This window comes from Oryctolagus cuniculus, chromosome 10 (assembly GCF_051225735.1).
Source record: "Oryctolagus cuniculus isolate XC-2025 breed Fujian yellow rabbit chromosome 10, ASM5122573v1, whole genome shotgun sequence".
NCBI classification, from domain to species: domain Eukaryota; kingdom Metazoa; phylum Chordata; class Mammalia; order Lagomorpha; family Leporidae; genus Oryctolagus; species Oryctolagus cuniculus.
The window spans coordinates 77,856,917-77,880,084 of NC_142876.1; the positions used below are offsets into that span (position 1 = coordinate 77,856,917).

The window sequence follows — 23,168 nt, forward strand, 5'->3', positions numbered from 1 at the left end:
AAACCCTCGGGTCTGGTGCCAGTGGGGAAGATGAACGCTTGGGGTTTGTGGTCTTATCTATGGCACTCAAGTTCTCTAAGGACTCATGTTTATTTAAAAAAAAAAAAAAAGCTCTCTGGATTAAATCTGCGTGGTCCTAGTTGATGTTTATAGTCACCTGTTGCTATTTTCCTTTAAATTCAGATGAAATAGGTGTACAAATTTTACTTTCTCAGTGGTGCTGACAACATTGCAAATGCTCATTAGCTGTGTGGGCAGTGGCTACCGTACTGGTTCATCATGTTAAGATCTGCAGGATAGCCCTGTCCGACTTCTGGTCTGGGGTTGTGTTGACTTCACCAAAGAGGCTCACTGCATCCTTAAAGGTGTGCCTGCAGTGCCCCCAGCACACTGTAGCAGGGGAATCTCTACTACTCATTGTCCTTCGTGTGGTGTCTTTTACCATCAGCTTCTTTTTTTTTTTTTTTTTTTTTTTTTGATAGGCAGAGTGGACAGTGAGAGAGAGAAACAGAGAGAAAGGTCTTCCTGGCGCGCTGCAGCCGGTGCGCCGCACTGATCCGAAGGCAGGAGACAGGTACTTCTCCTGGTCTCCCATGCGGTGCAGGGCCCAAGCACTTGGGCCATCCTCCACTGCACTGCCTGGCCACAGCAGAGAGCTGGCCTGGAAGAGGGGCAACCGGGACAGAATCCGGTGCCCCAACCGGGACTAGAACCCCGTGTGTCAGTGCCGCAGGCAGAGGATTAGCCTATTGAGCCGCGGCGCCAGCCACCATCAACTTCTTAGGAGAGACAAGCTGCTTGTGGAAGTCATCTCTGAGCCCTCAAGTAGTCTTAGCTAGTTTATATTTATAATAGAAAATTCTGATGTGGACAAGGTTTTTCTCCTCTTTTACTAAATCTCTTGCTCTTCCTTTTCAGAAAGGAGACGACTCATTGTCATTTTCTCCATACCCGGTATAGAGTAGGCTAGTGTCAGGCTCAGGCATTGGTGAGATAGCCTGAACTTGTGTGGCTGGAGCTTGGAGTCTCCACTTGGTCCCCAGAGGTGGATAGAAAGCACAAGAAGTGGTAGCCTAGGTATGGATGCATGATCTGCAGACTAGTAGTAGTCACATGGGAATTGACATCCAAATAGCTTTTGGGAATGGGGGCAGGGTATGTATGTGGATTTTTTAAAAAAAGATTTATTTATTTATTTGAAAGAGTTACAGAGAGGAGAGGCAGAGAGAGAGAGAGAGAGAGTGAGAGAGAGAGATCTTCCATCCAATGGTTCACTCCCCAATTGGCCGCAATGGCTGGAACTGCACCAGTCCGAAGCCAGGAACCAGGAGCTTCTTCTGGTCTCCCACGTGGGTGCAGGGGCCCAAGGACTTGGGCCATCTGCTACTGCTTTCCCAAGCCACAGCGGAGAGCTGGATCGGAAGAGGAGAAGCTGAGTCTTGAACCGGAACCCATATGGGATGCCAGTGCTTCAGGCTAAGGCGTTAACCCACTGCACCACAGCGCCGGCCCCTGTATGTGGATGTTGTACACTGAGGTTAATAGACCTGAGGTGCGGGGGCCAGCAGTGCCAGCATCCCATATGGGCACCGATCCCTGTGAATGCTCTCTGGGAAAAGCAACGGAAGATGGCCCAAGTCCTTAAGCTCCATTTCCCACATAGGAGACCCTTATGAAGTTCCAGGCTGGCCCAGCCTTCGCTATATTGTAGCCATTTGGAAAGTGAACCTGCAGGTGGAAAATACCTGTGTGTATGTGTGTCCCTGTCTGTAACTTTGCCTTTCAAATAAATAAATAAATATTTAAAAAAAGAAAAATAGACTTGAGGTACAAGCCAGGAGGAAATGGAATAGCTAAAAGCAAGCAGGAGGCTGCAGTGTAGGCTGTTCCAAGACTATGTGGTCCCCAGTGTCACCTTCCAGAGAGGCCTTCCCTAAGCACTCAGGAAAATTTGAAGACTTTTTGCCCTGAGTGTCCCCCAGCTCTGAGTTCTTCCATGGCACCTACACAACCTAGCATGCTCTGTATTTTACTTAAGTTCTTGGTATTATCTGTCTTTTCCTACAGAATATCTGCTTCGTGAGCACACGATTCCTGTCCGTTTTGCTCAGTGCCTGGGCACATAGATAGTACTTTCAGTAAAAGGTCACTGATGGAGAGTGAGAAATGCAGACCTTCTGCACTATTCCTGTGAGATCTAGAAGTAGAGGCTACTGGTTGGGGGATGGGGTGGGGAACTATGGTATAGAGGGAGATGAGGTAGTGGTGGGTGGAAGTCTAGACAGGCAGGGAAGCAGCAGATAAATGAACAGGAGTGGGGTCAGGGACAGACCTTTGGACCCTGGCCTTGGGAGCAGTCACTCTGGAAAGTTAACATCTAGCACAAGAAGGCAGCTAATGGGCAGAAACCCCAGCTTTGCAAAGTCGGGGTCAAGGAGAAAACATTTCTAAGACTGGGCCTCGGGATCAGGCCTAGAGGAGAGGCCAAGGAAAGAACTCCCGAGCTAAGGAACAGCCAGGGCGGGGCTCCAGCATCTTCGTAGGTAGAGCCAAGGGTGTCGAGTGAACACTGGCTAGAGGTTCATATTTGGGCCCTGGGTGACAGAGGGACGTGACAGGGTCGAGTGCTCGAACAAAATGTATGAAGTCACAGCAAAGCTTTGTCCAGGAATGAGGAGAGGCCTTCTCACCACTCCATCCCTACTGGGTGTGCGATCTCATCTGAGAGTCCACAATAGTGAGAGTCCTAAAAGTATACAGTGGGAATAATCACATAAGCATAGTCACACTTCTCAAACACCCTTGTGCATGTGAATTGCCCGGGAGTCATGTTAAAATGATTCTGGCTCAAAAGCTGCATTTCTAACAAGTTCCAGGGTGACAGTGCTACTGCTGGTCACTTTTAAGGAGCAAGGCTTCATGAAGTACAAAAACTGAATATTAGTCTTTGAAACCAGTTGTCTTATTAAAATTCTCCTTGGATAGGTTAAAAGCTGTCCTTTAAGTTTCAATATTTTTTAAAAAATGAATTAGCTTTTCGTTGCTATAGCTAAAATAGCTGGGGGAGCTACTTAGGAAATTTTATTTCTGCCTATGGTTGTGGAGGTTCACAGTCTGAGATCCAGCAGCCCAGTTAATCTGGCAATTATGAGGCTGTCAAGGCATGTGGTGGAAGGATCACAGGGTGAGGTAGGAAGCAGAGAGAGAGGCTGGGCCAGACCCACTGTACATAACCAACAGTCTGCAGGCTCCCAGTGATGTAAAGACCTCCCACCAGGTCCTCCACTTATACATCATCACTTGATCGCCTGTACCCTTCATCATTTAACATAAGATTTGAAGGATCAAACCTCCAGTATTTGGACCCAAGCTATCATCAGACCATGAAAGCATCAGCAAGCATTAAGAAAGTCATCCTCGGGCCAGCATTGTGTCACAAAAATCGAAGCCAGTACCTGTGATGCTGGCATCTCACATGAGCTCCAGTTTGAGTCCTGGATATTTCACTTCCAATCCAGCTCCCTGCCAGTGTGCCTGAGAGAGCAGCTAACTGAGCCCTGGCTGTTGCAACCATCTGGGGAGTGAACTAGTGACTGGAAGATCACTCTCTCCCCATCTCTTCTCTCTCTCCTCCACCTCTCTCCCTTCCCCCTCCCTCTATAACTTTGCCTTTCAAATAAATTTTGGGAAAGAAAATCAGCCTTTCCCAGTTTGGATTTTCTCTAGAGGAAATGTAGCGGAATACGTGAACAGAGAGGCAGGCAGGACACCAAGGCTTTTTAGCAGGATGTGGCATTTATTTGTGCTGGCACTGGCTCAGCAGATTCACATCTGAACATTCTTTTTTCTTGACGTTATTCCGCAAACAGTACAGTGTAACAACTATTTATATAACCTTTGTGTTGTATTAGCTATTTTTTTAAAAGATTTATTTTATTTATTTGAAAGACAGAGTTACAGAGAGAGGTAGAGAAAGAGAGAGAGGTCCTCCATCTCTGGTTCACTCCTCAGATGGCCACAGCGGCCAGAGCTGTGCCGATCTGAAGCCAGGAGCTTCTTCTGGGTCTCCCACCTGGGTGCAGGGGCCCAGGGACTTGGGCCATCTTCTGCTTTCCCAGGCTATAGCAGAGAGTTGAATCAGAAGAGGAGCAGCCAGAACTCAAACCAGAGCTCATATGGGATGCCGGCACTGCAGGCCAGGGCTTTAACCCGCTGCGCCACAGCGCGGGTCCCTGTGTTAGGTATTAAGTGACCTATAGTGGCATTAAGTAATCTGGAGATGATTTCAAGTACATGGGAAGAAGTGAATGTTTAGCCTAGCAATTAAGATACCAGTTAAGATGCCTGTTACCATATCTAGGGGGCTTCTGACTCCAGCTTCCTGCTAATGTAAATCCTGGGAAGCAGCAATAATGGCAAGTAATTGGGTCCCTGCCACCCACACAGGAGACCTGAATTGAGTTTATGACTCCCTTTGTGGACATTTTGGAGAAGTGAACCAACAGATGGGAGCATGTTCTCTCTCTCTGTCTCTCAACTAAATATTAAAAAGAGGGGGTTGGTTAAAAGGGGAGGGGAATATTAGAAGATTATGTAGATTATGTACAAATATGCTATTTTATATAAGAGACTTGAGCACAAGGCTGATGCTGCGGCATGATGGGCTAATAAGCCTCTGCCTACAGAGCCAGCATCCATATGGGTGTCAGTTCTAGTCCCAGCTGCTCCTCTTCTGATCCAGCTCTCTGCTATGGCCTGGGAAAGCAGTAGAAGATGGCCCAAGTCCTTGGGCCCCTGCACCTACATGGGAGACTGGGAGGAAGCTTCTGGCTTCTAGGCTTCAGATCAGATCAGCTCCAGCTGTTGCAGCCATTGGGGAGTGAACCAGTGGATGGAAGACCTGTCTGTCTCTTGCTGTCTGTGTCTGTAACTCTACCTCAAATAAATAAATAAAATCTTTAACAAAAATCAAGAGAGAGAGAGAGACTTGAGCATCTGCAGATTTGTATATCTGTGGGAGCATGGGGTGACTGAGAACTAGTCTCCCATACATACTGAGTGACAATTGTGTTTTCAGGACACTTGGCTGACTGCCATGAATTAATTTGGTGACGTGAGACTATTTTCAACCTTGAAGTGACTGATGATTTTTCTTAGAATTTTTATTTATTTTCGTTTTATTGAAAGGCAGAGAGAATGACAAAGAGAGATCTTCCGTCTACTGGTTCACTCCCTAAATGCCCACAACAGCCAGGGCAGGGCCAGGCCAAACCAGGAGCCCACAACTCCATCCAGGTTTCCCACATGGGCACTGAGGACTCAAGTACCTAAACCATCATATGCCATCTCCCAGGGTGCACATAAGCAGAAAGCTGGATTGGAAGCAGGGGAGCTGGGACTCAAATGAGGCCGTCTGATTCAGGATGCAGGTGTCCCAAGCAGTGACCTAACTGCTGTGCTGTATATATGTGTATGTGTGTATATGTTATAAGACTTACTTATTCGAAAACCAAGAGTTATACAGGAGCCGGCGCTATGGTGTAGCGTTTAAAGCCACCACCTGCAGTGCTGGCATCCCATATGGGCTCTGGTTTGAGTCCTGGCTGCTCCGCCTCCTGGAGCTCCTGGTTCTTGGCTTTGGATTGGCTATTGTGGCTGTCTGGGGAGTGAACCAGAGAATGGAAGACCTCTCTCTGCCTCTGCTTCTCTGTAACTCTGCTTTTCAAATATATGAATAGATCTTTAAAAAAAAAAAAAAGTTATGTAGAGAGAGGAAAATAGAGAGATCTTCCATCTGCTGATTCAGTCCCCAGATGGCCACAATGGCCAGAGCTGGGCCAGGCCAAAGCCAGGAGCCAGGAGCTTCTTCTGGGTCTCCCACGTTGGATGCAGGGGCCCAACCACTTGGCCCATCCTCCACTGCTTTCTCAGGTACATTAGCAGGGAGCTGGATCAGAAGTGGGACAGCCAGGTCTCAAACCAGTGGCCATATGAGATGCTGGCTGCGCAGATGGTGGCTTTACCTACAATGCCACAATGCTGGCCCCCTTCCCATATATTTTGCCTCAGAAATATTTGTATATGAGGATACTTCAAAACGTTCATGGGGAAGTGAAATTTTAAAATGTTTTGTTGAAAAAAATCCATAGTTCCTCCTAAAATGCATTTTCCATGAACTTTATGAAGACCCCCTTTGTGCACAGATTTCAAAAATGTTTTATATTAAAATAAGCTCATATTTTAATTTTCAGTTTTCTGTAAGCATTTTGAAATGTGCTGGTATTTGATGACAAATCACATATTTTTATGGCCTACATCCTGAATGACCACCTTTCTAAAACTATGCCCCCACACTGGAATTTTGAAGCTCAGCTATGTCCAGGGGTTTAACACAAGGCATAGTAAACATGTATGAGAATTTTATTTCTGGAAATTGAGGGTTTAGAAGAGAATTAGCTAGAGGTACTCATGGGTATAGTTTCTGACTGGTGAAAGTAAAATTAAATGACATAATCCGACGGCACACTCCTGAGGGAACAACGTGTGCAGTAAAAGAGTCCCAGGGCAAGTGTGAAGAATGCTGAGAGAACTGTTCTCTTGTTCTGAATGGGAGGCTGGAAAGAGGGAAGCAAAGGAGTTGATTCTTCTTAAGACCTCCTTATAAGCATAATGAATCTGTTAGGTTTACATATGCCTTTATCAGCAGGTGCATAGGTAGAATTTACAAGTAAAAGAGATCCCTGAAATTCCAAATTTCATTTGAAAAGAAAAATCTGATCCTAATATTGGGAATCAACTATTCTTTCACAAAGAAACATGTTCTTAAAACATACTCTTCTGTTAAAACAATAAAAATGCCAAAAATCAAAGCAGAACAATCAACTGAAGTCTATCAAAAAAATGTCTTTCCATGCTGTTCCTTAAAACAATAACAACAATGAATGAAACACCTGAAAATCTGATGTAGTTGTCTTTACCCCGCCATGGGGCAAGGTTTTCTTTCTTTTTCCATTATTTGTTGGAGTGGGCATTTGACATACTTGCCAAGACACTTGTGTCCCACATCGGAACGCCCAGATTCAGTTCCCAGTTGTGGCTCTGGACTCCTGCTTCCTGCCAATGCACACCCTGGGAGGCATCAAGTCATAGCTCAGGTGCCTGGGTCCGTACCACTGGCATGAGAGTCAGGGTTTGAGTTCCCCCAGGCTCCTGGCTTTCTTCTAGCTGTTGCAGGCAGGCATTTGAGGAAGTGAACCAGCAGGTAGAACTCTGTTTCTCCCTCTCCCTCTCCCTCTCCCGCTCCCGCTCCCGCTCTGTGTGTGTCTGTGTGTCTCTGCCTCTCAAAAATTTTTGAAATATGTATATTTGTTTTGAGAAAGCAAGCTTATAAAATCGCTCCGTTTGAGTAAAATTTTCATACAAGTAACAAAGATTCCTGGTGTCACATGTTTATATTTTTTTTTAGGTAAGATGAGGTCTTAGAGGCTTGGAAATAGTATTGAAGTAAAAATCCAGCACTGTGGCGCAGTAGGTTAACGTCCTCGCCTGAAGCGCCGGCATCCCAAATGGGGGCTGGTTCTAATCCTGGCTGCTCCGCTTCCAATCCAGCTCTCTGCTATGGCCTGGGAAAGCACTAGAAGATGGCCCAAGTGCTTGGGCCCTTGCACCTGCATGGGAGACCCAGAAGAAGCTCCTGGCTCCTGGCTTCGGATCACTGCAGCTCTAGCCGTTGCGGCCAATTGGGGAGTGAACCATCGGATGGAAGACCTCTCTCTCTCTCTCTCTCTCTCTCTCTCTCTCTCTCTCTCTGCCTTTCAAAGTAAAGTCCCAGGGATGTGGGAGGAGGAATGCCTTTAGAAGTGACACTTGAGGGGCAGGCATGTGACACAGCAGTTGAGATGCTGCTTGGTCACCCACCCACATCCCACATTGGAGTGCATGGCTCAAGTTCCAGCTCCTCGATTCTAACCCAGCTTGCTACTGAGGTGCACTCTGGGACACAGCAGGTGATGGCTCAGGTGGTTGGGCCTCTGCCCACCCGCAGGGGAGACCCAGATTGAATACCCAGCTCCTGGCTTTGGCTTGGCCCAACCCTGGCTGTTATGGGCATTTGAGGAGGTGAATCAGCAGATGGAAGATCCGTCTCTGTATATCTGTCTGCCTTTTAAATAAAGTGAGAATAAGTATTTTTTGAAAACACCAATGAGGCGGAGGCTCAACAAGGAAAAAAAAAAGATTCTTGACACGACTCATATGCAAGTCTTTATTTATTTGGAGGGCAGGGTCACAAAGAAAGACTTGGAGATCTTCCATCTTCTGGTGCATTCCCCAAAAGCCCTTAACAGTAAGGGCTGGTCCAGGCCGGAGCCAGGAGCCAGGAACTCCTTCTGGGTCTCCCATGTTGGTGGCAAGTGTCCAAGCACCTGGGCCATCCTCCACTGCCTTCCCAGGCCACAGCAGAGAGCTTAATGGGAAGAGGAGCAGCCAGGACTCGAACCAGTGCCCATATGGGATGCCGGCACTGCAGGCAGAGGATTAACCAAGTGAGCCACAGCACCAGCTCTGTGGATCTTTCTATAGTCATAGTTTTGAGGCTCATTTTGTGTTTGCCAGAAGGTTCTGTGCTTTTAAAAAGAACTTTGAGATGAGGGCAGTGGTGTTAGAAGTCCTGACAGCTTGTTGGGGGAAAAGTGGAGCTGTTTCTATGATCTCCTGCTCCCCAGGATGCTCATTCTGTCTCTGACTCCATTCCCTTGACCAGAAGCCTTCAGAAGCCTGAGCCTTCCTTCTGGGACTTGCAGGAGTTTTTACAGCTAGTTTTTGGTGGAGTATGCACAGGTCATAGTACAGTATGAGGCAAGGGACTACTGCGGGGGGAAGTGGGGGTGATGAATAGATGATAGGTGGGCACCTTTTCTGAGCATGTCTTCCTGGGTATCAGCACTCCCTGCCAACCCCCTGCAGAGCCCCTCTGTGCATCCGCATTTGGGAAGGCTCCTGAACAGTGCTGACGGCCGGCCGTAGTCCCCAGGCCTCGCCCTCCTGCAGAGGGGCCAGGTGAAATAGGTGTTCTCATGTGTCCATGAGCTGTGCTTAGAGATTGGCATGGCCAGGGTTTTGCCTAAGCCTGTGGGAAGGTGGGGCAGGTCTGCCCAGCAGGAGGCCCCTGAGCCTTGGGACCGGCGCTGAGGAGGAGCACCGTGCGCTCCCCTCTGTAATGTAACTATGCCGCCTTACGTTGCCCCCGTTTTTTCCGTAAGGAAAGGCAAATTGCAGACTCTGTTTAGAGAGCTCTAGACTCTGGTTCAGAGTGAGCAGGAAGAAACAGAGCTTATGTGACACCATCAGCCAGTTAATGATTCCAGAAAACTCACCCCAAGGGAATAGGCAGTGCGTCTCTTTCCTCCATTCTGCAGAGCGGGATTGGAGTGAAGGACTCACAGAACAGCTCTAGTTGATCTGACTGCCACCCACTGTGGTGTGCATCTCAGAAGCCGCTCGTCACGCACCCCAGCAGTGAGCGCATCAGCTTCCGAGTTGGCAGGCAGTTGCTTCCATTGTCACGTGGAGCATAGCATGCTTTGGCTGGCTCCTGTGGTGCTGCTGTGAACACACCGACCCTGGAGTAGTTCCCTCTGTGAGAAGCATTGTGAAAACTACCTCATGCACACACCATCCATTTTGTGACCAAGGGAAAATTCAACACTTAGACCCAGCCCACAGAGAGATCAGACCATTAAACCCATTAAACCACTAGACCCTTTCTGTCTTTCTCAGAGGATACCAGAAAATGAGGAAGCATTCATTTCCATTGTACTTTCAAAATGGGAAAGTAGAGACCAAAAAAAAAAAAAAAAAAAAAAAAGTTTAGAAAGTTAGTTCTTTCTTTCTTTTTAAGATTTATTTATTTATTTGAAAGACAGAGTTACAGAGAGAGAGAGAGATCTTCCATCCTCTGGTTTACTCCCCAAATGGCTGCAACAGCCAGAGCTGGGCCCATACAAAGACAGGAGCCAGGAGCTTCTTCAGGTCTCCCACGGGGTACAGGGGCCCAAGGACTTGAGCCGTCCAGCCATCCTCTGCTGCCTTCCTAGGCGATGGTATAGAGCCGGATCAGAAGTGGAGCAACTGGAACTTGAAGTGGTGCCCATATGGGATGTTGGCATTACAGGTGGCAGCTTTACCCTCTATGCCACAGTACCAGCCCCAGTACTTCTGTTTCATTAGCCCTCAGATCTCTGCCAAGTTCATAACAGTGAATCCCAGAAAAAGCTCCTGGCTCCTGGTTTTGGATCGGCACAGTTCCAGCCCATTGCAGCTAATTGGGGAGTGAACCATCGGATGGAAGACCTCTCTCTCTCTCTGTCTCTCTCTCTCTCTGCCTCTGCCTCTCTGTAACTCTGCCTTTCAAATAAATAAATAACTTTTTAAAAAGAAGAAGAAGAAGAAAAGGAATCAAAGAGCACCCCTGGACTTGTAGTCCTTCATTTCCCAAATCCTTTTCTGTCCTACAAAGGTGGTTTTGGCTGTGGTTTTACTGGTATTTATCCCTTGCCATGTGTACTAGAAGTTGTTTAAAACATGTCTGTGTTTGTGTGTGTATGTGAGTGTGTTTGCAACAAGATGGCATCATCAAAGGCAGGGCTAAAACAAGAAAAAAAGGTGGAAACAACGAAAGTAGCAGTGAGCAGGAGCTCCGGGTACATTCCCCCATGCTGGGGGCAGGGAGTCGCAGGTTTGAATTTGCTCACAGCTGATGTGGAAAAGGAAACCTTGTGAGCTGCACAATTCAGTTTCATGGGACTTTTGCTTTTTTTAAAATTTATTTTCATTTTATTTAGAAGGCAAAGAAATAGCCAAAGGTCTCCCATCCCCAAATACCCACAACAGGCAAGACTGGGCTAGACTGAAGGCAGGAGCCTGGAGCTTCATCCAGGTCTCCCACATGGTTGTCAGGGATTCAAGTACTCGAGTTCTTGCTGCCTAATGTGTGCATTAGCAGAAAGCTGGATCATAAGCAGAGGACCTTGGACTTGAACCAGGTCCTCCTAGAGGTCAAGCAGGAGTCTCAAATGTGACCTGGGACTCTTTTTAAAGTCAGCCCTGAACTCCAGCATTTGGGGCCACAGGAAAGCACATTTCAGCAAAAACAGTTGAGCAGTAGGTATGGGAGTGGAAAGGAGAGGGGAGGGTGGAGGGAAAGTAGTCAGTTTCTGAGACCCACATCTCCATCCTTGCTCATTTGGCCTGGCCTGGCATTAATGTAAAGCAGCTCCAAGGACAAGACGGGGCACCTTTCTCTCAAGCAGTTGTCCCGAATGTTGCCCTTTTTACCTTCTTTATCACCTCACACTTCCACATAGGTGGGTGTCAGTGATGAGGCCTGTGCTGGGTAAACCTACAGGCATGCGCGCACCGGAGGCCTCTTCTGCAGTACCCCGCACTGCCATGCAGTGTTCTTGTGACCTAAAGTAATTTCTTTTGCTCTGGAAAGGTGTGTGTGCACGCACACATGTGTGTTTGTGGGTGTGTGGGTATGTGGAGAAGACCTGTCGGAGCCAGAATGGCTGCCACTCCTGTGGTGCACCACTGAGCCCTTGCCCTGACTTTGCACACATGTTGCCCAGCTGTTTTCCATCCAAAGATAAAACAAACGCCGCTGTGTAACTGTGAACCCAGGATAACACTGCCTGTGGGTTTACAAGCATCTGAACGCATGAGCCATGAGGAGGCTGGGGCCTTTGCAGAGTGACCAGGAGACAGCTCGCTGTGAAGTCGGGCAGCGCCCCACTTCTTCCGCACGGTGGTGCCTCTCTGGCCCTGTCTCCTCGCTTCACTGGGCAGGGTCACCAAGTGCCTATTGCACAGGGTTGCAGTGAGAACTTTGTCACCTTATACTACGTCCCACAGGCAACTGAGTCTTTATTACAGCCGTGTGCTGTCATGATTGGACTGTGCTTGTCCAAGGTGATTGAAAATCCTGTTCTTTTTTGTCTTTTGGATCTGTAGGGCACCATATCACATATATATTAATGGCCTGATGAATGTTTATTGTCATCCTGCACTTGACTTTTTTCTTTTTTTTCTTTTTTTTTTTTTTTTTTGGACAGGCAGAGTTAGACAGTGAGAGAGAAAAACAGAGAGAAAGGTCTTCCTTCTGTTGGTTCACCCCCAAAATGGCCGCTACGGCCGGCGCAATGCACCAATCCGAAGCCAGGAGCCAGGTGCTTCCTCTTGGTCTCCCATGCGGGTGCAGGGTCCAAGCACTTGGGCCATTCTCCACTGGCTTCCCAGGCCACAAAGGAGAGATGGACTGGAAGAGGAACAACCGGGACAGAATCCGGCCCCCCGACCGGGACTAGAACCCGGAGTGCTGGCGCCGCAGGCAGAGGATTAGCCTAGTGAGCTGTAACACCGGCCATCCTGCACTTGACTTTTGTGGAGTTGTGGGAATAGTGCCGAGAGCATGAATTGGTCTGATAAAATTACCTGTAATTGGCTGTTTTCATAGGAGAGCGTGAAGGTCTATTTTGTTGGGTGTTAAATCTTGATGTACTTTGTAACATTTCAAGAAGAGAAAAGATATTTCCCGCCAGAGACTGGGAAATGCTCACTGTCAGGTCCTTAAAGAATGGTTTGACACTGATTGTTTTCTAATATCATGTTTCCTGAGCTTATTACATCACTGTCAAGTTGACTTCTCCATCGGAATTGAGTAACACTGGATTATTTTGCCTAGGTTTTTTCAAAGGTTAAATAATTTCTGTGACTATCGTAACAGCCACCATGGGGAGCAGGTGAAAGAGACAAGACCTTTGAGCTTGGAACTATGGGATTCATGTGCAGGTATAGCTGTTGCAGTTTGATCACACAAACTTTTGAGGCTGCATCAAAAGTAGGCAGTGATACCGACTTCGTCTGTAAAGCAGAAGGGCTGGAGTAGGTGCTTTTTGTGCTCCAGAAAGAACAGGCTCTCAGGGTGGGCACTCGGTGCAGCAGTGCAGACACCACCTTGCGTGCTCACTCCCATAGCGGAGTGCCTGGGCTCAAGTCCCAGCTGCTTCTTCCTAATGCACACCCTGGGCGGCAGCAAGTGATGGCTCAAGTACTTGAGTCCCTTGCGCCCATGTGGGAGTCCTAGATTGAGTGCTTGGCTCCTGACTTTGGCCTGGCCGAATCTTGGCTGTTATGGGCACTTGAGGAGTGAACCAGTGGGTGGGGATTCTCATTCTCTCTCTCTGTCTCTCTCTGTCTCTCTCTGTCTCTCTCTCTCTCTGTCACTTGCTCACTCAAATAATTTTTTTTAAGTTGATGTACTGTTTGATCCCAGATAGAACCTGAGATTGTGTGTGTGTATGTGTGTATCCTATGAAGCTTTGGGGCTGGTGCTATGGTACAGTGGGTTAAAGCCCTGGCCTAAAGCGCCGGCATCTCATATGGGTGCTGGTTCTAGTGCCGGCTGCTCCTCTTCTGATCCAGCTCTCTGCTGGGGCCTGGGAAAGCAGTGGAGGATGGCCCAGGTCCTTGGGCTCCTGCACCCAAGTGGGAAACCTGGAGGAGGCCCCTGGCTTCGGATTGGTGCAGCTCCGGCTGTTGCAGCCATCTGGGGAATGCATCTGGAAGACATCTCTCTCTGCCTCTACCTCTCTCTGTAACTCTGTCTTTCAAATAAATAAAATAAAATCTTTAAAAAAAAAAAAAAAAAGGCCAGCTTAGCCAGTGCACCACATCATCCACTATGAACTGTCTTAAATTACCTCTCTTGGATCCCATCCTACAATTACCAGTTGCTGGCTCTAGTCTTCGTAGGTCATGCCTACCAGGATGCTAGGTTTGAGCAGAGGAAATGAAACCTAGTCAGTTACTCTGAGATTTATAGTAGACCTGCCATTGCAGGAAGTGGTGAAATGTTGATGGATAGTTGAAGACAAAACTACAGCAAGAAACAGGATGTGTGCTTTCCATTCATGCCCAGTTATTTTTCGCTCATGCATTTCAAGGCTCCTTTTGCACTTTGTTTTGACTATTTCAATAAGGCTATGGCTCCTTTTTTTTTTCCTAGACTTAGTCATCAAATGCAAAATAATTGTGGAAATTTTGTATCAGTTTAGATATGGTAAAGGTATATATTTCCAGCCATTACTATTACTCTTTAAAAAAAAAAAAAGATTTATTTATTTGAGAGGTTGAGCTACAGTCAGGGAGAGACAGAAAGAAAAGTCTTCTATCCATTGGTTCACTCTCCAAATGGCTGCAACGGCCAGCCTGCTGGAACTGTGCCGATCTGGAGCCAGGAGCCAAGAGCTTCTTCTGGGGCTCTCTCGCAGGTGTAGGGGCTCAAGAACCTGGACCATCTTCCCTGCTTTCCCAGGGCATAGCAGAGAGCTGGATCAGAAGAAGAGCAGCCAGGACTAGAACCAGTGCCCCTATGGGATTCTGGTGCCACAGAAGGAGGATTAACCTGCTGTATCACAGCACTGGCCCCACTATGACTCTTTCACAGAAGTTATGTTTACTGTAACTTGTGAGCAATCTTTAATTTTTAAAAAATCTTCCAAATAGGATATTATTTCACATATATAGAAAGAATAAAAATTATTAAAGTTATGCTACAGGATTACATTTCTGATAGAAAAGCCTACTTTGAATGTAATTTTATTGAGATATGTATTAGTATGATCAATTGTCAGGTCTGTTTTTTTAGATTTATTTATTTGAAAGGCTAAGTAGAGCAACAGAAAGAGAGGGAGAGACAGGAAAAAGAGAGCTCTTTTGTCTGCTGGTTCACTCTGCAGATGACTGTAACAGCTAGGGCAGGGCCAGGAGCTCAGAATCCCATCTGGGTCTCCCCACATTGGTGACTGGACCCAAAGCATGTAGGTCACCACATTAGGAGGAAGCTGGATTGGAGACGCTGCAGCTGGGACTCAAACCGGCGCTCCAATGTAGGCATTGTGAGTAGCGGCTTAACTTACTGCACCACCATGTTGCCCATTCATGTCTCTTAAATGCTGAGTGTCTTCACTCTGTAATTAGGACGATCTTAACTGGGGAGGTGGTCTTCACTTAGAGGTAAAATATAAATAGTGACTGTAACGAATAACTCAGCGTGTATGTTCTTTGGGGTTTTCAAAACATACCTGGTGTTTTTAAGAGTCTGCTTATGTGATAAGGCCATTAACAGAGCTTTCTGTCATGGACTGGCCTGATGTGTTTTGATTATAACAGAGGAAAACCACTAACCACCTTAAATGAGCTGCTTTTGGAAGTGGGAAGGCCAAGTTACAGAGGCAGATCGTAGAATTTACAGCAAGTGCCAGCTTAGGGCCAGCTCTAATTGTTGCGGTAGTTGAATGAACGAAATGGCTACTCTTTCATGGCTCAATTTTTTTTCCCCCCAAAGGAATAATTTTTGTTTTTTTGTGAATAATGATAATGTTGTCTACATAAAATAATCAGATAAAAACAAGCCTAACTTGCATTCCTCAGACACACTTTGCACAGCAACGCTATTTTGAAAGTTCAGTCACTTTGTACCCTTTCTTAGGATTAGAGTTCAGAATGTTGCTTGTGTAAATTTAGAGTTCCTATGAGAACTTTAATATTAATTTGGGAAACTAGCCAGTCTGAGGAAGTAAATGTGGGGTTAGAAGAAGTAAAATGAACTGGTTTGGACAATGAAGGATCAAAAGTGGACACAGAATTCTTTCTTTTTTTATTTCCTGTATAAAATGGTCACTGTAAACTTACCATAATGCTGAAAGTGAGAGATAAGGGGTGAGCTTTGTGGTGCAGTGGATCAAGCTGCTGCTTGGGACACCCACCTCCCGTATCAGAGTGCCAGTTCAAGTCCTAGCTACGCCGCTTCCAGTTCTGCTCCCTGCTAATGCTCCTGGGAAGCAGTGGATGTTGACTCAAGTACTTGAGTTCCGCAACCCACATGAGAGACCCAGATAGAGTTCCTGGCTCCTAGCTTCAGCCTGGCCCAGTTCCAGCTGCTTTGGCCATTTGGGGAGTGAACCAGGGCGTGGAAGATTGTGTGTGTGTATGTGTGTGTCCCCTGTCTCTCTGCATTTCAAATTTAAAAAATCTTTAAAAGCAGAGGGGGAGTAGGGAGAGATAAGCTGTTGCCTAGAGGCTAGACATTCATATCAGCTGGTTCTCTTGTTGGGTCACAAGGCCTGTTCCTGCCACTCTCCTGCCTATTTCAGTTTACACTTGTAGCTCTGAAAAAAGCGTGGATTATAGCTGAGGTTAAAGTCCTGGCCTGAAGCACCGGCATCCCGGCATCCCGTATGGGCACCGGTTTGAGTCCTGGCTGCTCCACTTCCGATCCAGGTCTCTGCTATGGCTTAGGAACACAGTGGAAAATGGCCCAAGTCCTTGTGCCCCTGCACCCACCTGGGAGACCCAGAAGAAGCTCCTGGTTCCTTGCTTTGAATTGACTCAGCTCCGGCCGTTGTGGCCATCTGAGGAGTGAACCAGTGGATGGAAGACCTCTCTCTCTGTCTCTACCTCTTTCTATAACTCTGTCTTTCAAATAAATAAAATAAATCTTTAAAAAAAAAAAAAAAAGAGTTGCAGAGAGAGAGGGAGGGTGAGACAGAGAGCGAGGTCTTCCATCCACTGGTTCATTCCCCAAATGGCCTCAACAGCCAGTGCTGGGACAAGTCAAAGCCAGACTTCAGGAGCTTCATCCAGGTTTCCCATATGGGTGGCAGGGGCCCAAGTATTTGAGCCATCTTACACTGCTTTTCTCAGGCCATTAGTAGGGAACTAGATCGGAAATGGAACAGCCGGGGCACAAACCAGCACCCATGTGGGATGCCGGCATCACAGATGGCAGCTCTACCCACCAGGCCACAATGCTAGCCTCTAGTGAGGAACTTTAAAGTCTCAAAGTTATACTGTTATAAAGGACACTTAGCGTGTAGCATTCACATAATGCACAATAATGACAATCCAAACCATGTCAACATGAGAATTCACATATATAACAGTCAGGAACATTTTAAAAATAATTCATATGCACCTCCCCCCAACAACAGTTGGAATTGTATGGATTCATTTAATGGTGCTAAACTTAGAGATGTTAGTCAGAATTTCTTTAGGAATTCTGCGCCCTGTACAGGTTGGCTCAGTTGGAGGAGGCTGAGCAGAGCTGAGCTTGGGAAGAAACAGAGTGCAGTCCTAAAGAAGGGGACTTCAGAGCCTGCGTGCTCACGGGAGGCCCTGTGGTGCGGTGGGAGGAGCTCTGGCATTGTGTGGGCTGCCAGTCCTGACTGCCCCTTAGTGGGGTGACCTTCAGCTCACTGGGAACACAGGACAATAAGGAAGCAGCTTCAGGAGGGGGTGGGCGTGGGGAGCAAGTGCAGTGATGTTCGTCCTCCTTGTGGTGGTCTGCATCCTCTTTAGAAGAAACGGTTGAAGTGGCTTGTACGGTCAGTAAAGCCACTGCTCTTAACTTTTCATTTCTAACATCGTAGCTTAGTAAGAGGCACTTGTTTATCTCCCAAGTTCATCCATCTTTATCCCTTAAGTCCAAGTCACTAGCCAGAGAGAACTCCGCCTCATTGAGAAATACTGTGGGAAACCAGTTCCCAGTCTTACTGAGACTTGGACCAGAGATGTGCTACCCTGGTCCACCAGCTCTGATGGAGCCCTTTACCAGGGGTGGTCGAGGTTTCGCAATATATGGTGGACATTGTCCACAGTATCTCATACGTGAATGTAATTGTATCATAGCCATCTTACAACATTACTATGCTTTTAAAAATGTCTCAAACTAATAAAAATGGCAACCATGGTTTAGAGCCTTTTGGTGAATCAGTAGCTGATTTCAGCTGACCTTACCTTGGTTCTCCTCTTTACCTTAGCCATCTCCCGCTCTGTCCCTCCTTCCATCCCTCCCTCCCATGCTTCTTTTTAAAGATTTCTTTGAAAAGCAGGGTGACAGAGAGATCTTCTACCCTCTGGTTCCTCCACGAATGGCCACAACAGCCAGGGCTGGTGTAGGCCAAAGCCAGAAGCCCAGAACTCCATCTAGGAGTTCTGTTACATGGGTGGCAGGGGCCCAAGCTCTTGGACCATCATCTATGGCTTTCCCAGGTGCATTAGTAGGGAGCTGGCTCAGAAGCAGAAACCAAGCAGCTGGACTCAAACCAGAGCTCCAGTGTGAGATGCCCGTGTTGCAAGTGGTGGCTTAACCAACTGTTCCACTCCGCTTTTCTAAGCTCTTTGGGAATTCCAGCAGTGAAGTCCAGGGCTTTCCTTGCTGAAAGTCCTTCATGGTGGCTGCCGCTCTTGTCCCATTTACCTTACGGTGCCTCCCCCCCCCCCCCACTCCCCTTTGGACATGCAGGGTGCGTCCTTGGCCTGATGACACCGTGCCCTGTGAAGGGACAGCAGGGTTGGGGAAGGCATGTCCCTGCACAAGCTCACATTGTGCTAATTACTTTGAGAATGACAGGTCTGAGAAACTGTCTTTGTTCAGGATTTCCAGTTGCACCTTCTGTTAACATCAGCTCTCTCTCAGTGGAGCCTCATCTTCCTGCTGTTGGGGGATGGACTATACTTGTACACGAGTTTATCACTGGGCTTGTCTCAAAGCCACTCCATGTTTGGTAGTCTTTGGAGGTAGAGAAAGGTAGGAACCTTGTCAGCAGCTCACCATTTGCACTTGCTTTTCAGTTGTCAAAAAGATGGTCCTGGGAAAACTGCAGTGTGTGCTATGTTGGTTTATTTAAAAAAAAAAAAAAATTATTTATTTATTTATTTGAACATAGTTACAGAGAGGGAGAGAGACAGACACAGAGATCTTCCATCCACTGGTTCACTCCCCAAATGGCCGCAACGGCTGGAGCTGGGCCATGCCGAAGCCAGGAGCTAGGAGCTTCTTCCAAGTCTCCCGTGGGGGTACAGGGGCCCAAGCTCTTAAGCCGTCTTCTGCTGCTTTCCCAGGTGCATTAGCAGGGAGCTGGATTCGAAGAAGAGCAGCTGGGACTTGAACCAGTGCCTGTGGGATGCCAGCAGCTTTTATGTTGGTTCTTTAAAAAACAAAAAACAATTAAGTGCATCCAAGGTAATAATGAATAAATTACCTATCCTACACAATGTAGTATTATTAAGTCTAGTGGGTAACTTAGAGAAGAAAAACAGCCGTCTGAAATCATATAAAAGGCCATCTGATTAGACAGAACAGCCATATTATAGGCTGCTGTCTGATACGGCTCTTTTTTCTTTTTGTACATAGTTAGGTGGTGAACAGATATTGCATTTATGTGGGGCTGAAAATAAAACAGCAGTGAAAAATCTCCTCTCACCTTCATCCTCCGTCATCCCCCATCCTTCCAGGTCCCATCCAACACCTACCCCCTAAGTTATCGTTTTTTGTTGCTTTCCATCATTTATTAAGTATACAAGCAAATACAAGTATATGTTCTTATATCTTTGCTCTTTTCTTTTGTTCTGCCTCTCTCTGTCTCTCTGTCTTTCTATTTCATGTGCCTTTTGCAGTTGTTGTTAAAACAGTATATCTGGACCGGCCCATGAAGAGCCACGTTCCTGCATAACCAGCTACAGGCTGTCACTTCCTGTGGCTGTGCCTTGGCTTATTTAATAGCTAGTCCTATATCCAGGGCATTTGGTTGCTTCCCAGTTGGGGTATTAAAGACAGTGTTGTTACAGAAAAGTGCAGGCCTGTCTCATGCAGCATATGTGCTCCGTGTGTTTAATTTCCAGACATGGGCTTGCTGGTTCAAGGATCTGTACATTCTGAATGCTGAAAGTCACTGCTAAGTTCTCCTTTGTGGGGACCGTAGCTATGGAACCTACCCCCGCAGGGTGTGAAAGCAAGCACCGTTGCCCTCACAGCCTCGCTAACAGAATGCCGTCAAGTGTCTGGACAGCTGTCAGTCTACAGATGAACTTGAGATCTCAGTATGATGTTGTCTTTCTCCTGTTGGACTGAAGTTGGAATCTCTTTTCATAGATTTAGGAGTCATTTCTATGTCCTGTCATGAGAATTGTCCACCTGTATCTTTAGCCTATCCTTCTGTCGGGTGGTAGCCATTTTTAGAGACTCAGGGGAGTTAGGCCCTGGTCTGTGAAATAAATTGCCAGTGTTTTTCTTTTGTGACTCCTGTGTTTTGAATCAGCGTTAGAAAGGCCTTCCTCATCCTGAGGTCATGCAGGAATCTCTGTTTCCCCATAATATTTTATTGCTTTATGTTTTACATATGTGTCTTTGATCTGTTCAGGGGTTGGTCCTGGTATGCCTTGTGAAGTATGGGTTCAGCCTTATTTTGTTACTTTTTTTAAAGCACATACCCTGTTGTCCCCCAGCCAGTGAACGAAGAGCCCTAATATTTCTTCTTAAAACGTTTCTCGAGGTCCAAAAAGTTGGCAGCTCTCGCAGAAGCCTTAAAGGAAGTCTCCCTGACAAAGGCGCAGCTGGGACTAGAACTGGAAGAGCTAGAAGCAGCAGCACTGCTTGTCCAGAGGGAAGAAGCCGCGTGCCAGGCAGCCCCCTCTGTTCCCGGGCAGCAGCCACTTTGCTCCAGCCCAGAGGCAGGCGATGCCGAGGAGTCGGAATCGGAGGGGTCAGAGGCCAGCAGCACTGTGTCGTCGGAAACCGAAGGCTCCGCTTCAGAACCCGAGGAGCACAAAGGTGGTCCCTCCGAGTCGGGGAATTCTTTGGAAGGCCCCTTTCTCGAACAGAGCAGCACCCTGCTTCTTGCTAGTGGTGGGGTGTGCAGAAACCCGGCCACGCAGCAGTCTGACGTTGGCCAGCTGAAGCCTCTTGCCTCTCGCCGGGCTCCTGGAGGGGGCAGGCCTCTCATAGAGGAGCTTGGGGAGCACCTGGGGACAGCCATGCAGGTGTCCGAGGCTGAGGGTGCCGCGGCTGGAAGCCAGGGCGGTGTGCAGGAGAGAGGGGCACAGCAGATGCCAAGTGGCTGACTGCAGGTGGCTGTACTCATTGTGGGCAACTCGGCCCGACTTGGTTCACCTGTGAGTCAGAAGACCCTGCTCTTGCTTGCCTGCTGTAGACAATATTGTGTTTCTGTAAGCTGATTCTGAGGCCATTTGGTTTCCTTGTTGGAATTCTAAAATTAAAGTTCTAAAGTCATTTTACCAAATGTGTAGCTGATAAAGATGAAGATAATGGCGTACTGCCGCCAGACGCTCGGGGCTGTAGAGCCCATGGATACGTGCAGCCTCACTGAGGTCTACTCGACAGACAGCAGACCGCCCACGCTGCAAGAGTGCAGTGCCCAGGGAAACCCTCGCTGCCATCCAGGCCGTGACCTCTGCATCTCCTCCACGTGTCCCCAGGCCCCTTCGTTATCCCTCCCGGCCACCCGCCTTCCCCAGGCAACCGCTGCTCAGCTTTCTGTCCCTGCACGTGAGTGTGCATCTCCTACAACCGTACGTGAATCGATCATGCAGTAATATGTGCTCTTTTCCTGGCAGGCGTACTCCACTCTGTGTAGTTATTTTGAGAGGCATCCCATGTGTCAAGAGTTTCGTTGTGTTTCACTACCGAGTACTATTTTCTTGAATTGATTTGTCCATTCACCTACTGATGCTGTTTGGACAGTTTCCAGTTTTTGACTGTTACAAATAAAACTGTTAGGAACATTTGTGTACAAGTCTTTGTGTGGGCATATGCTCTCATTTCTCTAAGGTAAATATCTAGACGCAGAATAGCTGAGCCGTATGGTGGCTATATGCTGAACATTTGAGGAAACTGTGGAATTGCTTTCCCCCATACCTATACCATCTCCTTCCTTCCTCCCTCCCTCCCGCCCTCCCTTCTTTCTTTCCTTCCAGCAAAGTGACAGAGAAAGAAGAGAAAGACCTTCCACCCACTAGTTCATTCCCCAAATGCCTACAACAGCTGGGGCTGGGCACTGCTGAAGCCAGGAGCCAGGAACTCCATCCAGGTCCCATGTGGGTGACAGGGGCCCAAATACTTAAGGCATCATCTGCTGCTTCCCAGGCACATAAGCAGGAAGCTGGATCAGAAGTGGCGTAATGGGGCTGCTCTTTTGTCATAGCTGGTAAAGATGCAGGCATCCCATATGGGCACCGGTTTGAGACCTGGCTGCTCCACTTCCAATCCAGCTCCCTGCTAATGTGCCTGGGATAGCAGTAGAAGACGGCCTAAGTGCTTGGGCTGCTGCACCCACATGGGAGATCCAGAAGAAGCTCCTGACTCCTGGCTTTGACCTGGCCCAGCCCCAGCCATTGCAGCCATTTGGGGAGTGAATCAGTGGATGGAAGATCTCTCTGTTTCTCTCTCTTTCTATCTCTGTGTGTGTATAACTCTTCCAAGTAAATAAATAAATACATAAAATCTTAAAAAAAAAAAAAAAAGAACAGCAGCAGCAGTGGAGCAGCCAGACTCACACTGGCACTCTGATATGGGATGTGAGCATTTCAACTAGCAGGTTAACCCACTGCACCACAAGGTATGCCCACCTGTACCATTTTCTGTTCCTGCCATCAGAATGTGAGCTTCCTAGTTCTTTTCAGCATTTGGTATTAAGATGTAGTGGTATCCCTTGGGGCCAGCACCGTGGTGTAGTAGGTTAATCCTCCACCTGTGGCAACGGCTCCCCATATGGACACTGGTTCGAGTCCTGGCTGCTCCACTTCCAATCCAGCTCTCTGCTATGGCCTGGGGAAGCAGTGGAGGATGGCCCAAGCCCTTGGGCTGCTGCACCCACATGGGAGACTGGGAAGAGGTGCCTGGCTCCTTGCTTCAGATTGGCGAAGCTCCAGCCATTGCGGCCATTTGGGGAGTGAACCAATGGAGAGAAGACCTTTATCTCTTGTCTCTCCATCTCATTGTCTGTAACTCTACCTCTCAAATAAACTAAATAAAAACTTTAAAAAAAAAGATGTGGTATTCCATTGTGGCTTTATTATATTTATTTATTTTAAGATTATTTATTTGAGCCGGTGCCGTGGCTCAATAGGCTAATCCTCCACCTAGTGGCGCCGGCACACCGGGTTCTAGTCCCGGTCAGGGTGCCGGATTCTTTTCCGGTTGTCCCTCTTCCAGGCCAGCTCTCTGCTGTGTCCAGGGAAGGCAGTGGAGGATGGCCCAAGTGCTTGGGCCCTGCACCCCATGGGAGACCAGGATAATATCTGCCTCCTGCCTT

The 23,168-nt window shown here is 47.5% G+C and overlaps 1 protein-coding gene across 6 annotated transcripts in view; it reads left to right on the forward strand.

The window, feature by feature from the left end:
• The window catches only part of SHQ1 (SHQ1, H/ACA ribonucleoprotein assembly factor), a 125,908-nt gene extending 104,258 nt beyond the window's left edge, over nt 1–21,650 (forward strand). For 4 of the 6 annotated variants that reach the window (XM_089305426.1, XM_002713187.6, XM_008260933.5 and 1 more), the window contains one exon: nt 20,391–21,650. Coding sequence is in view for 5 of the 6 variants with exons in the window: in XM_002713187.6 (XP_002713233.2) it covers nt 20,391–20,958 (568 nt within the window). In the remaining variant the exon portion in view is untranslated. Of the gene's footprint in view, nt 1–18,960; nt 19,082–19,740; nt 20,134–20,390 lie in introns of those variants that run through there. The other 2 variants (XM_051851471.3, XM_089305424.1) reach the window with 2 other exon arrangements.
• Nucleotides 21,651–23,168: the final 1,518 nt, after the last annotated feature.